At 40.5% G+C, this 14,962-nt stretch overlaps 2 protein-coding genes across 7 annotated transcripts in view; one reads left to right on the plus strand and one right to left on the minus strand.

Annotated features, from left to right (window-relative positions):
• Nucleotides 1-3,160, minus strand: part of LOC125155310 (uncharacterized) — a 33,563-nt gene extending 30,403 nt beyond the window's left edge. For 4 of the 5 annotated variants that reach the window (XM_047840496.1, XM_047840497.1, XM_047840494.1 and 1 more), the window contains exons 1-3: nt 3,123-3,160; nt 1,782-2,115; nt 67-239 (exon numbers count right to left, since the gene is read on the minus strand). In XM_047840496.1, coding sequence (XP_047696452.1) covers nt 67-239; nt 1,782-1,817 — 209 coding nt within the window. In that variant the 5' untranslated portion in view covers nt 1,818-2,115; nt 3,123-3,160. Of the gene's footprint in view, nt 1-66; nt 240-1,781; nt 2,116-3,110 lie in introns of all 5 variants that reach the window. The other variant, XM_047840495.1, reaches the window with a different exon arrangement.
• Nucleotides 3,161-3,249: 89 nt separating this feature from the next.
• Nucleotides 3,250-14,962, plus strand: part of RRP15 (ribosomal RNA processing 15 homolog) — a 42,643-nt gene continuing 30,930 nt past the window's right edge. For both annotated transcript variants that reach the window (XM_047840492.1, XM_047840493.1), the window contains exon 1: nt 3,250-3,409. In XM_047840492.1, coding sequence (XP_047696448.1) covers nt 3,265-3,409 — 145 coding nt within the window. In that variant the 5' untranslated portion in view covers nt 3,250-3,264. The remainder of the gene's footprint in view (nt 3,410-14,962) is intronic.

Consider the following 14,962-nt stretch of genomic DNA (forward strand, 5'->3'; position numbering starts at 1 on the left):
CTCTCTCTTTATGGTCTCCTTTCATAGATTTTTCTCTGTGTAGAGAGCCCCTGAACTATCACTTACCCAGAATCTCTATCCACAGCCCCTGTCCAACCATTTTCGCATTCAGACCTTGACAGATAGCAGCGCCCTCTGCTCCAGATACGCTGTGCAATTACCTTTCCTCTGATCTGTTCTGTGTTCCTCAGTTTAGAGCACTTCAGTGTACTGACATCAGCCAAGCTAGAGCAAGTCACCTGGAAGAAATTATTTTATTTGTTTTCTTCCTATAAATATTGGTGTTTTAACAAGGAATCTTTCTTTTAATTCCTCTGATTCTTCCAAAAATGACTAACCCTCTATGGAACTTTCTAATAGTGCTGTAGGCAGGCAGGGACAGTATGTGGGTGCTGATAATATTTCCATCACACCACTTATTCTAGCTTTGTATCAGTCAGGGCCAATCAGGAGATGAAAATTACTTAGCAATTTAAATAGGAATGTTTAATATAAAGAATGGTTAACTATAACAGAGCATTGGAGTAACAAGGGATTGGCTAGTCAGAAATGAAGAGAATTCTAAGGGGTATAGTAACAGCAGATAAAAGGAACAGAGAATACCCCCAGAGCTGAAATAAAGCACCCAAGGAAGAAGTCCCTCACCAAACTCACACACATAACTGAGGTTCAGATCTTGTTGGAAAGGGCATAGCAGTGGCTCACTGGGGCTGAGCCAGCAACACTTGCTGGAAATTTACCCTCCAGAACTTTCTGGAAATTGCTGCCCTTTAAGGTGCCAGAGAAAATTGTTCATGGGCAGGTGTCCTGCTGGAAGTATTCTGCTATGTGATGCATAAGGGGGTTGGCTGGGGAAAGCTGCTGGCCACTAGGTACTGCTGACCACTGTACATTGCAGAAACCACATGCTGGTTTCTGTACCACAGGAGTTTGGGGATAGAAAAGCTAAGGCAGGAGTCTGAACGGAGGATCATACTTGTCCTGGGAAGAGGGCTCCTTCTTCTTACAATGTCATTATAGTGCCCTCTACTGACAACGTCCTGCTGGTAGGCAACAGAAAAATATTTAAAGGATCTGCCTGTTTTTTCAGAGAGCAGCCAAAAAGGGTGAATGTGGCACTGAGAGGTAACAAGCTGACAACTGTCATGGGTACGTTTATACAAGGATATAGGTGACTTTAGTCTTTTCCACCATACAATGGATATTTTATTTTCAAACCTTTCAATTATCTTAGTTCATTATAAGGGCAGAAATTTGTCATTTTTTAAATTTATGAATTCCAGTGCTTGCCAGAAATTTCCATTGTCTGCTCTCAGTACCTACTTGTTAAATGCACAAGTGCAACAGTATGAATAGGCAGTATTGCTCCGTGGTTGAACAGACCCTGGAGCAGACTACTTAGGTTTGAATGCGATGCTGTCACTTCCTGGCTGCATGACCTTGAGCAATTATTTAATCTTCTCTGTGCCTCAGTTTCCTCATCTTTAAAACAGGAACAATAGTACCTAGCTCACTGGCTTATTGTGAAGATTAAATACGTTAATACAGGAATCTCCCACTTAGTAGTAGTAATCCCTTTCTGAAAATCACATTTCTGCAGGAAAATCTGGAGCCTATTTTGTGTTCCTTTTAAAAAAGAAAAAATTGAATGAATAACCATTAACCAATTCAAGCCCCCAAGCAACTTAAGTTGCAGCCAAACATAGTAAATCCCTACGTATAAATAAACCATCACATTAAGATGTAAAATGCTGACCTTCAGTAATATTGGCAAATGGTACCTGGATGCCACAACGCCTCCTTTGCGCTGTAAGCATCTTTCTCTCTCAGGTTTGCTTCCTTGCCTGCAATTTTCTTCAAGGCTTTCCCAACTTTGTTTTGAACTCAATGTAGAACAGTAGGCAAAAACAAGGGTTAAGTATGAAAGTCAGCAGGTCACAGGTGACTGAGACTGAATGGCAGATGGACACTGACCAGGATTGGGCAACTTCTCTGCCCCAGCTATATCCCAAGGGGATGTACCTCTGGAGTTGACAGCAACTGCACTTTTCAAAAGATTTATGCTGGAATTTTATCCTTTTCACCAATTGTATTTGGAATGTAACACTTCCTGAGCTGTTAAAAACAAAACAGCGTTTTATTTTAAAACGTATTGAGTTTGGGGTTATGTAAATATAATCCCCCGTCCCCCCATAAACACCAGCTGGGATGTGCGGAAATGAGAAATCTGTACTCCTTTACAGATTTTAAGTATGAAAAACCAAGAAGAGAAGACTTTATTTGGAATGTATCTGGCCTACAGAACGTGATGCCAAGTTTTACTGTCTTAGTCTGACTTATCAACGTTGTCGATAGTTGTATTGTCATTCATTAATTCACCCCCTCCAAAGATGTTTTTTGAGCACCTACTCTGGGCCAGCTTTGCTAGCCTGAGGGATGGAATAGTGAATGAGCTATGGTCCCTACTTTGAAGGAGCCAACAATTGGGGGGGGGGGCGGGGAACGGCAGGGGCAGATTGCAGTAGCTGCCTGGAGGCGCTGCACAGGCAGAGGCTGGCCTTGGGGAGAAGCTGGCCGGGGAGGGAGGCAGGAGCACCGCGTGGAAGCAAGGGATCCACACGCCACGTCCGCTCTGCGCAGTCGGAGCCAGAGCTAGGCCCGCAGGAGAGGGCGGCCTGGGCCCCGTGCCACCTCGAACCCAGGGGAAGAATGCGACATTCTATTCGTTTCGCGATTGGAAGCCACGGCGAGGGTTAATCAGAGGGAGATTATGTGATTAAGTTTTTGAGACAGATCCGGTGTGTTGCGCTATGAGTCTCTGGCGGTGGTGCCTGGGGAGAAGGGAGGATACAGATATTCTAATCGGCACCGCCGAGCACGCTTTTCTCGCTTCCCAGCTGTGGGCGCGGTTAGTAGGCCCGGAAGGGGCACTGGAGGAACCTCCTAAACCAACTTTCAATAAAGCGGCACAGAAGGGAAGCGGTGTAGGGAGGAAATCAAAGTGAACCGCTCCTGGTTGTGGCAGCGGTCCAGGGCAAGGGCGAGCTGGCCGAGGAGTCGGCTGAGAACGTACGGTCACCGATGGTTTTTCTCCCAGGAGCGGACCTCACCTGGACACTCACCAATTCACAGTCTGAGGCCCCAGTCCCGGAACTCCGGGCTAGACGGCCCCGCCCCGGAACCTTGTGTTCCCGGAACTAAATGCGGAAGTTCTTTTTGTTACCACCGGTCGCAATTCTCACGGGTCGCTTCCGGTGAGGAAAGATGGCCGCGGCCGCTCGGGACTCACGTGTGGGTGCGGGGAAAAAGCTGAAAAATTCACTGAAGAAGAAAAAGAAGATGAAAATGGTAGCCCGGGCAGTGGCTTCGGAGCTGGAAGAAGAGGGCAAAGACGCTGCCGACAGTGGAGGTAAGGTACTAGGGTTGAGCTTTGGCTGCTGAAAAAGAAGGCCCGGTTGAACTTGTGGCAAGGAGGGGATGAGAGTGGCTTTGCCGCTAGTTTTATCTCGGCGTGGCCTCGAAGGGGCGATTTGGGCCCAGTGAGAAGACGAGGAAGCGGTGTTCAGGGGGCAGACGCTTTGAAACTCCACATTCTTTTACTACACATTTCCATTGTCACTGTTATTAATGAAAACGGATGAAACTAGTGCTGACAGAAGCAAAAAGGTTACAGAGACGGAAGGCAAAAGGGAGGGGGGCCATTTGAAATTACGAGTGGGATAGGTTTCGTAGGGAAGGAGCAAAAGGCCAAAAGAGGTTAGAGGGAGGGAGGTGGTATACTTGACTTTTCTTGTGTGGTAGTTGCGTGACTCTGGGAGTTAGAGACCTGATAGCGATGAAGGAAACGAGTACGTGGTTGAAGTAGAATAAAAGTATCAGTTGAACTCTCAGAAACGCTTGCTATTGAAAGGAAGGAAAGATACTCTGAGGCCTTCAGCCCTGATGTGACCGTGCTGCACCTCTTTACCTTCGTCCTTGGCATTAACTTCTTAGGTTACAAGAAATTACAGACAGCCCCTGACCTTCTGCGGTCCAGTTATTGCTCCTTTGTACTAGCTAGAGCTTTGCAATAGCCAGAGTTACTCTTTTACAATGTACAGGTCATGGGAGTTATCTGCTCAAGATGGTCCAGTGGCTCCCCATCTCAGAATAACATCCAGAATCCTTAGATTGTATGGTGACCTTCAGGCCATCTTCTCTCCTAATTTCCTACTCTGCCCCCCACTGACTACTAACTGTAATCTAGCCTCATTGATATCCTTGTGATTTAACACATCAGACAGGCTCCCACACCAGGGTTTCAGCGTTCCCTGGGGCTTCACTGCCTAGAGTATTTTTCAAATGCTTGCGTGTTTCTCCCTCACTTCCTTCCATCTCTGATTCAGTGTTTTATCTGCAAGACTCGTCCCTGATCACCCTCCGCAACGTACTGCCACTGCTCTTCCTTCATCTTGCCTCCCTGCCTTCATTTTTTGACTTCTCAGGCTTTCTTTTTCTGTCTTTCCCCAATCATCTGACATATTGTGTAATTGCTCTGCATCTCTCCCAGCTGGAATGTATACTGGATTTTTCACAGAAATTTAAGTAAATGAATGGATAAACCTGGACTTCCCAAGACCAAGAAGAGGAAACTGCCATTTACTACTGCAGTCTCTAGGTAATTACACTCCTCATCCCCTTTCAAAGGAGTTGAGGAAAACGGTCCATTTGTTGAGCAGGAATTAGAAGTTGTGGTTCTGATGTTTCTTGTACTCAACAGACTAGTTCATGTGGGGTTGTCAAAGAAACCCTGCATTTGAAGCAGAATGTCAGTACTGCTTACAAATTTGGGTGTCAATCAGATTTGTCTGTTCGAGTACTGAATAATTCCAAGTCAGAGCTGTTCTGACTTCTCAGTGCAGTATTGTCAATGCTGATTAGGTCCTGAGGTTCTCTCACTACTGTAGATCCATTACATTGTGGATTAAGAAAGGTCTGGGGTAATGTGGAAACCTAATTATCTGATGTAGTTGGATGACTTCATGTTGAGGATACAAAAGATGAATAAACTTCTGCCCTAGAATTATAGTCTTAGGGAAGATAGATAATAAACACAGGACTGCAATATGTTTTGAGTATTATTAAAAAGTAGTTGTTACCATCACGGTCCAATTAAAATGGTGTAAGGATGGAAACAGAAACCATATCCTGTAGAACCCAGCTTAGGCATCGCTTTCTGTCTTACATGTATTACTCAGAGTATACTCTGTTATTATTTTAACATGTCTTTCTCCTCATAGATACAGGTTTTCCAAATGCTGGAACTATGTCCTATTTATTTTCATAGGGCCTTCCTTGCATATTTTAGTATTAGGTAGATTTTCTTGTTGAATAAATGGATAAGGTGGCATTTCATCTAGGCCTTAGAAGGATGAATAATTTCCTAAGTCTGGGGGTGGAGATGACGGTTTCCTCAGGCCTACAGGAAAAAGCAAGTACGATGGCATGCCGTCTCTTAAGATGCGTGGGCTAGTTAGGACACAATGAATTGTCTGCTATGGCTGTAGCTATTCAAAGAAGTTAAACAAGTGAAACTGGGAACAGAGGGTGAAGCCAGATTGTAAAGAGCCTTGTGTGTCATATGAAGGAGATTGGACTCTCCATTTGTAGGGAGTAGGGAGCTATTGAGAACTTTTAAGGCAGAGGATGACACATGTTTATAAATACCACTGCCGGCTCTATGGAGACTGACATGGAGTGCCAGAACCATTGATTGGCAGTTGCAAACCTGTGTCAGGGCTTGCACTAGGACAGGACTCTGAAGAGAGAGAAGGGAACCACTTGAAATGTTTTTCAGAAGGAAAACATTCAGTTTTCCAAATAACCAACTTACCAAAAAACTCGTAGCACCATAAATTTTGGGTGTACTCTAGTGGCAGAGCAATTACATAATAACAGCTGTATTCTTTGAGCATTTCGATGTACTGTTCTATGCTCCTCATAGGTGCATCAGTGCAGTTAATTCTGACAACAGCCCTATGAAATAGATATTATTTTTACTTTACTTATGGGAAACTGAGACCCAGAGAAGTTATAACCTGCTTATCCCAATACATAAGCTGATCATCGGGTTGATAAATGACAGCCATTATTGAAGTTTGGCTTTAGTGTCTACGCTCTTGACCCCTACTTCTTTTCTCTTCACTTTCTGGTCTGTACCCTGTAAGTTTTGACTTTGTTGTCTCCATCAGGATTTCCTTCAGGACTTAGACTGTACCTCTGCAACAGAGGTAAATTATAAAAAGCCTTTTATTTAATAATACATTGAGTAATGTAGGTCCATTGGTTATAAGATGGCACGTCCTCCCTTTGTCTAATTCATAATTTGTTATTTAATGTAAGGATTCGCTGTTTTCCTCTCATGAAATCAGTTTCTGGAAAGGTGACCCATCTTTGGTAGTTCAGTTATTTATGTACGTGTGGCCTTAGCAGAACTAGTAAGATTTCAAAAAATTTCAGCTAATGGATGCTGAGAAACTTTAAAGGCAGAAGATTGAATTTGGCTTCAGACACATCAATGAATCAGTGTGCAAATTACAGGCTTATTAAAGTGAAGTGTACCGACTCATTTTATCAGGAAACTGAATCAGAGGCTTCTCTTTGAACTTTAATTGGATCCTAAAAATTGATAAAGATGTGCCTTATCATGAATATTTGAAAGCAAATTCATTTAGCAAGATGGTACTTAAATTTCGTAGAAAACACACAGGTATAACCCATGCATTGTTTGAACTTTTCCCTCTGGCTTTAATTTGTTTTGACACATTATGTAAGAAACATAAAAGTGTATATATACATAGATGCTTTTACCAGTGTAAAACTCTTAAGTATTGTTGTGAGACTTTGCAGAAGTTTCCTGGTTCTGATAAGAGAGTTTGTCAGCTTTGGTAACAGCAGTATCAGAATTTGGCATAGAACTTAATACATGATATAGTACTTAATATCCGTTTAGTTAGTCACTGAATAAATTGGAAGTTTCACTTACTGTGATTTTTTACACTTTTCTCTTGTAGTAGGTTTTGTTGAGGGTAAAATTAACAAAGTGTATATAATGTAAACTTACATGATAGCAAAATGATTCAGACTGAATTTTAGTAAATTGTAATACTTTTCAGTAGGGTTTGGAATTTGATCATAGTAGTATCACAAGTGATTACAAATCAGAACTATGTGGGAGGTAAAATATCAAGCATTATAAAGGGGGATGATGACACCTGTATCTGAGTTAACCTTAAACTGCTCAGATTTATTGAACTGATACCTTCTTGCAGGTTCTGATACAGTGTATAGTTGGTTCTTAAGTTTGTATTCTTAAAACACACACAGGCACACATAGCCTCCCTAGTTAGTAAAACAAGTCAGGTGAAGACGTAAAAACAATGGTTGATGATATCAAGTATCATGCAGGGGAGGTTGATAACCTCCACCTCTGTGTTATCCTGGAACTGCTCAGATTTATTGAATTGATGCAGTGTTGGAGGTTTAGACACAATGCTAACTTTATTCTTAAGCTTGTTGTCTGTTTGAAAAAAAAGGTTCTGTAGTCAGTAAATTAACCCGGGTGAAAAAAGCCTCGGTCATTATCCAGCACAATGATGCAATCAACCCCTCCCTCATAGCAGGGGCTCATGTGACTGTAACCTGGTAGAGAAGAATGGTAATTTCATGTTTTCTAAATTGTTCTGGTCATATATGTGAAAAATGGCCATATACGTCTAACACAAGACTTGATAACAATCCAGTTTAGAAGGTCCTAAGAGCTATCGCCTCATTTTTGATAAACTATAAAGCTGTATTTTAGATATAATAACTTAGCAGATAAATGTGCTTTTCATCAAACTGTAGCTTATAGCTTCCTTCATCATGTAAGTTACTTAAAAATAGCAAAGGAACACGTCTAAGAAATGAAATATATCGTAGTCCTACTTGAGTAGTTTAGCAATTTATAGGACAGACTCAGGAAACAAACTACCTCCAGGCCCTATGCTTTGGCTTGCCTAGATAGCACATCTTTTAATTTGTCTTATAGTAGAACTTTAATTTTAATTTTGGTTATTTTTATGGAAAGCTGGGATGACTTCATTTTTTTCTAAGATAAGTGCTTTAAAATTTTTTAAAACATCAATTTTGAATATTCTAAATTCAGTAGTAATTGGCAGGAAAGATCATGTGGCTTGAGCAGAACAAATGATTTACAACTAGAATGGGGAGCAGTAGTTTCAAAACTCTTGATAACTAGGGCAGTGTGCATTCTTAGGCAGACTCAGAATGGGGATGAGGAAGGGACTCTTCTGGTTACTGAGGCTTAGAAAAAATTTTTTTTAGTGTTTAGTTATTTATTTTGAGAGAGAGGGAGAGGGAGAGCGTGAGCATGAGCATGTGAGGTGGGGAGGATCAAAGAGAAAGGGAGAGAGAGAGAATCCCAAGCCGGCAGAGCCCAGCAAGGGGCTTAATCTCAAGACTGCAAGGTCACGATCTGAGCTGAGATCAAGAATCAGATGCTTAACCAGTTTGTCCACCCAGGTGCCCCTAGAAATTTCTTTTCAATTCAAGCTTTCTTAAATTATTTAATGAATATTTTCTGTTTTAGCTCAGTACAGATTAGTCTGAGTTGAATCTTTGATTCAAAGCTTTCTAGGGCCTCAGGAATCAAACAGTTGTATTTCTCTGTCCTGTTAACTTTGTAACTTTGGACAGATTTTTAACTTTTCTAAGCTTTGGAATCATCCCCTATGTAAATAGAAGAATAAGAGCAACTCATAGAGTGTTTTGAAGATGAAATGGTAATCATAAAAAGTGTTTATTTAAATAGTATCTTGCTCCATCCGGATGCCTGGGTGGCTCAGTTGGTTGCTTAAGCATCGAACTTTTGGTTTTGGCCCAGGTCATAATCTCAGTTTGTGAGATCAAGCCCCACATCAGGCTCTGTGCTGACATCAGAGTCTGCTTGGATTCTCTGTCTGTCTCTCTCTCTCTCTTTCTCTCTCTCTCTCTCTGTCCCTTCCTGGTGCGTGCTCTCTCTCTCTCTCTCTCTCTCTCTCAAAATAAATATACTTTAAATCAATAAAAATAGTGTCTTGCTCTAAATACATGTTAGCTAGTTAGAATTGTCAGTATTTTAGAGTACTTTGAAAATTTGTGGCACATGGTGCACCTGGCTGGCTCAGTTGGTAGAGCATCCAGCTCTTGACCATGGGGTCGTTAGTTCAAGCCCCACTTTGAGTGTAGAGCTTACTTAAAAAAAAAAAAAAAAAAGTCATGGGACAGTGACGTTGATCACTTCTAAAATAAAGTCAAAATTAGTCTTCACTTGATAATTCCCTGGCACGTGCCTTATAGGCTGTAACTGAGACAGTAGATAGAATTGTAATGGAAGCAAAATTCGTTTCACCCTCTGTTTTTTGGCATCCTTTTCTTTTTTAAATTTTTTAAAATGTTTGTTTATTTTTGAGAGCGAGAGAGAGACAGAGACAGACAAAGCACGAGCGGGGAGGGGTAGAGAGAGAGGGAGACACAGAATCTGAAGCAGGCCCCAGGCTCTGAGCTGTCAGCATAGAGCCCTACGCAGGGCTTGAACCCACCAACTGCAAGATCATGACCTGAGCCGGAGTCGGTCACTCAACTGGCTGAGCCACCCAGGCGCCCCTTTTGGCATCCTTAAAGCTTTTCCTATCTCTCATCTCTGGTCTGTCTTCCAGGTTTTCAGTGTCCTTGTTTGCCTGGTTACTCTCTGTTATTTATTTCATGTTGACTACCAGATCTGTAGGAAGTGCTTTTCATGTGTTATCTCATTTAATCAACATAACAAATCAATGAGGTAAATCCTGTTTTCATGCCTGTTTTGCTACAAAGAAACTGAGACAAAGAGGAGACAATACTGTTGGGAAGTAATGGAATCAGGACTTAATGCCAAGTCTGTCTGATTTTATAACCTGAGCTTGTCATCCTTGAGCTGTATAACTAACTGGTCGTCCAAAGATTCCCATTCAACTCTTCACATGTCTTGTAGATTCCGGCTACCAGAGGTGTTCCTTGCTTGTTCATTTCTCCTTCTCCACAACCACATTAAAATTCTTATCATGTGTGTCTGATGTGTGTGATATGTAATCAACACTTAAATGTTTACTATGGGCTAGGCACTCTCTTAAGGACTTTATATATATTAACTCTTAATCATCATAAACAGTATCAGATACTGAAGTAGATACTATTTTATTGCCATTTTTACAAGTGAGGACACTAAGGCAGAGAACTTAATAACCGTCAGAAAAGTCACATAGATTTATATCTGGAGTTGAGGTTGAATTCAGGCAGCCAGACTTCTGTTTTCATACTTTTAACTACCACTAGCTGATGTCTACCAAGTTTTTATGAGGGATTCTGTTTGATTTAGAGTAAATTCTAAAGGTGTGAAGTAAGTTAAATGTTAACCAATAGCCTTAATGCTCCCAGATGGTATTTGTATTTTAAAAGAACAACCTTCTTAATCCAATAGAGAAACTGTTTAAAAATAAAGTCCTAAGGTAAGTACCAAAAGGAAAAAAACACAAGAAATTTGGCCTCTTACTGGAACACACGTATAGTGCTGTAATTTTAAACTGCTTGGTTTTAATTTGGGGGTTAATGTGCATATTTTATTTCTTGGATCGTAAATCAGACCAGCTTTTTTATAAACCAGCCAGCTTTTTATACTCAGTCCTTACTTTCTAGTTCCCAGATCCGGTTTCAGCTGGTCTGAACTTGTTGTCATTTCATAAACATTTCACCTTTAACATTCCCATGCTTTTGGACGTGCTGGTTTATGCTGCCTGGAATGCCCATAATGATGATCATAATAATTTTAATTTTTATACAGGGCATTGATTCAGATCTAGGACGTTTTTGGTTCTAGATTTTAGTGATCATGCCCCCTGCCTCTTTCAATGCCCCTGGGTTGTGGAATCTTACTTCCTTGGCCTCCTCCCTTCTCTTGTCATTGAAACCCTTGCTTAACCTAAGAAGTAACTTTAATATCCTTTGTTAAAGATATCCCCAGTCACCCTTTCCTCATTACCTTTTCTTTTCCAAAAGAGCACTTACGAATTTTACAAATTGTAAAACCAAATTTTGCAGTTGGTTAATGGATTTATCGACCCTACTAAAACATGTGACTTCTTCAAAGAGAGAAACCTGCATCTAGATTTTTCACTTTCCCTTTCCTTCCCCATCATTCATGAATGCCCAATAAATATTGAAGGACTGAGTCTTCTTAAAACTTTATCCCATTTCCAAAGGCTAAGGAAAGTAGCTCCCTAAATCTGGGATCAGAGACAGATGGTAAATTTGAAAGGGAGCTGGAAGTTTGGGGAGAAGGCAGCAGGAGATGGAAATGCCCATGCCTACCACAGTACCGCAGAGCTCTAACCCTGGCCTGCCAGTATGGTAGGTAGTAACCGCTAGCCACACGTGGCTTTTTAAATGTAAAGGGATTAAAAATTCAGTTCCTCAGGTGTCCTGGCCTCATTGGAAGCACTTCAGTAGATTCTAATACCTGGTGGTTAGTGGGCAGCTCCGATAGAATATTTCCATGAATGCAGAAAGTTACATTGGAACCTTTAGTTATTACTTCCAGTAAGCATTCTTTGTAGCCCTTCCTTAATTTCCAGATTTTAAAAATAGGATGTAAACTTAGAGTTAATGTTTAAGGTAACACACAAGACTCCAAAGGAGGTTTTACTTATATGGTGCTGTGGATATATTCACTTAACTTCTGTTGTTAAAGATCAGTTAGTAGAAAATTCAAAAAAAATCTCATTTTCATAGTGTACAGTGAAATTTTAAGAACCAGTTCTACTTTCTGATTTGCTTTATCTTCGGTATCCTTGAAGTAAATCCTGTTTTTCAGTATGCTGGAGGACCTCATTACATTGGCATTTTTTTATTTATATAAAACCTGATCGTTTCCATTATTGCAGTGAATGCCTGACACCTCTGAGTTAGAACTTCTTTTTAAAGATCAAAATTTATGAATCATGTGGATATTTTGGGATTTTTTAACTGGTTTATATGGGTTGTATAAAATGGTGTTATAAAACTTTTCATGGATTTATTGTGTGCCTAGAATATGCATATTGCGATAGTCTGAGTAAGAAACGTCAAGAAAAATAACTAAAGTTTAGAAATAGAGAATTGGAGTAGCTTATTACAGTCGTAAAGTCTTTTGGCTGCCTTTACAGTGCAACTGAAAACGTGAAATTTGTTGCAGTTTGTGTGTGAATTCATCAGGACAAAACACTAGATGTCAGTATTGTAGTTTTGACATTTTACCAAGAGCTGGTACAGACTTCTGTTTTTAATCACCCAGCTCTTCTTCATCAACACAAACTTTTAAGCTGTTATGCCTCTTTACATTTAGATTCATTTCTTACTAGGAGAAGCACTTGTCACAGAATTGTTTATTTTGCTTTTATATCGGTGCAGTGCTACTAACTCAGGAATAAAACATGTATATTTTTTTCCGTCCAATTACATTCTCTAAACTTTGTTTCTCAGTGTACTTTCCAGGGAACACTGGTCCTAGGAGATGCTTCTCAGGGAAAAACTGTGTGACTCTGAAATCTGGTATATAGTAGACAGTCAGATTCACTGAATTGAATGATGGTGCTAAAAGCTTTTGTTTGGCAAAATCTAAGTACTTTTTAAAATGTGTTATAAATAATAAAGTCCTTAAATCACCTGTATTTGCTTGTCAGAGCTTACAGTCACACTTTCTTAGATTTTGTACATTTACCCAGCATGCAGGATACAGAGAAAGCTTCAGATTAAATATGTGGCAAATGAGTTTCTACTTAAAATTTTTTTCTCTTTATAGAAATGTGCAGAATGTCCTGACTCCTTATTTCAGCTCAGGCCATGATCTCAAGGTTGTGTGGGGCTCCTCACCGGGCTCTGTGCCTGCTTAAGACTCTCTCTGTCTCTCTCTCTCTGTCTCTCCTCCCCGCCCCCCCTTCTGTGTCTGTCCCACTCGTGCTTGCTCTCTCTCAACCAAAAAAAAAAAAAAAAAGGAAAAGAAATGTGCAGCATAGCATAGTAGGGCAGTAGAATTATTAGCAATTTCTCCCATTATCTCATTTACTTTTTGATAACATTGACACACTTATCACGCTTTGAAGATACTTTATTTTTGCTTATGTGCTTGAGGTTCATTTTTTTCTATATGTGTAAAATGTTTCATATGTTTTTATTTTCCGTTTCCTAATGTTAGAAATTTTCATCTGAAATGTATTAAATAATTTGGTTTTACATCTTTTTCATTTCATAAATTCCCAATACTTAAATAAAGGTATTAATAGCAGAATTGCAGGTATTACAATGACTAGCAAAGTCGGATCTTTCTGGCACATCTCTCTTAATTCATGACCTACAGGGGAGATAGTAGAGAGGATCACCCAGAAGTTAACAGCTGACTGTACATTCAGCTCCTTTCATTGTTGTCACGACAATAAGCTGAATTAAGGGAAAAAAAGAAAGGATATTTAAAACAATATGCACATTTAATTGAAATTACTTAGGGAAGGGGGGAGTTGAGTTGAGGGGCAGGCAGGTTATTTTGAAGTAAGAACAAAAAACAATGAGACTTCTCAGAGGTAGGAGCAGACGTCCTGGTTATGATGCTTCACTCTGGTGCGGGGAGATAGACCCAGCACAGACTCTCCAGAACGTGGTGCTTTTTTAGCTCCTCTTCTGCTTATGAAGAAATATTCCAAGTTACTAAGCTGTTGGATGATTGTCTCCTTTGAAGGATTTCCTAATAAGCTCCATAGGCTTCTGAAGAACAGAACAGAAGCTGTCCAGAAGGCTGTGGCTCCTGTCGATGTAGGCATACCATGCTGGTGGTCCTGTTGGTCAAGTGCATTGAGCTCCGGAAGTTGAGAAAGCATGCAAAACTTAAAGTTCAAGAGCTTCTCAGCAAGTTGATTTTTAGGCAAGGCCACTGATTAGACTCTTCTTTCTGCTGACCTTCTGACCCCAGCTATTTGAGTCTTAAAAGATGAACAAGCTGGCAGGAGTGCCTGGGTGGCTCAGTCAGTTAAGCGTCTGACTTCCCCTCAAGTCGTGATCTCATGGTTTGTGAGTTCGAGCCCCACATGGGGCTCTGTGCTGTTAGCATGGAGCCTGCTTAGGATCCTCTGTCCCCACTTCTCTCTTTCCCTCTCCCACTTGCATTCCCTTTTTCTCTCTCTCAAAAATAAATAAACATTAAAAAAAAAACCCAGATGGACAGGTGGCAAATAACCCATCTGTACTTTTCGTGGAGATTGTGCACGATAAAATTCCAGCAGTCCACTTTGATAGCCGCGGCTCAGAACTTGATGTTGTCATTCAGTTGCCATTTAATCTTCAGTATCTTCGGTGGATGTTACTTTATTAGATTATTTTTCAGAAATGTTAAAACACCTAACTTTATAATGTTATGTGCAAATTCTATAAAAGAAGACTGTGTTTTTATGTTTGTTTTATAGATTTTCACACACACAAATTGAGAATTTTAAATCTCTGGGTCAAATCTCCAGAGAGGTTATTCTGACTTCCTGTACAATGGAGACATTATACCATTTTCTTGATGATTAAAGCTGTTTGTTAATCGTTTTAAAAATATAATCTTCAGGGGCGCCTGGGTGGCTCAGTCGGTTGAGCGTCCGACTTCGGCTCAGGTCATGATCTCACGGTCCGTGAGTTCGAGCCCCGCGTCGGGCTCTGTGCTGACAGCTCAGAGCCTGGAGCCCATTTCAGATTCTGTGTCTCCCTCCCTCTCTCTCTCTCTGCCCCTCCCCTGTTCATACTCTGTCTCTCTCTGTCTCAAAAATAAAATAAAACGTTAAAAAAAAATTAAAAAATATATATATATAATCTTCATTAGTCTCTTTGAGTAGTTTAATGACAC

The sequence above is a fragment of the Prionailurus viverrinus genome, chromosome F1 (assembly GCF_022837055.1).
Source record: "Prionailurus viverrinus isolate Anna chromosome F1, UM_Priviv_1.0, whole genome shotgun sequence".
In the NCBI taxonomy this organism is placed as follows: domain Eukaryota; kingdom Metazoa; phylum Chordata; class Mammalia; order Carnivora; family Felidae; genus Prionailurus; species Prionailurus viverrinus.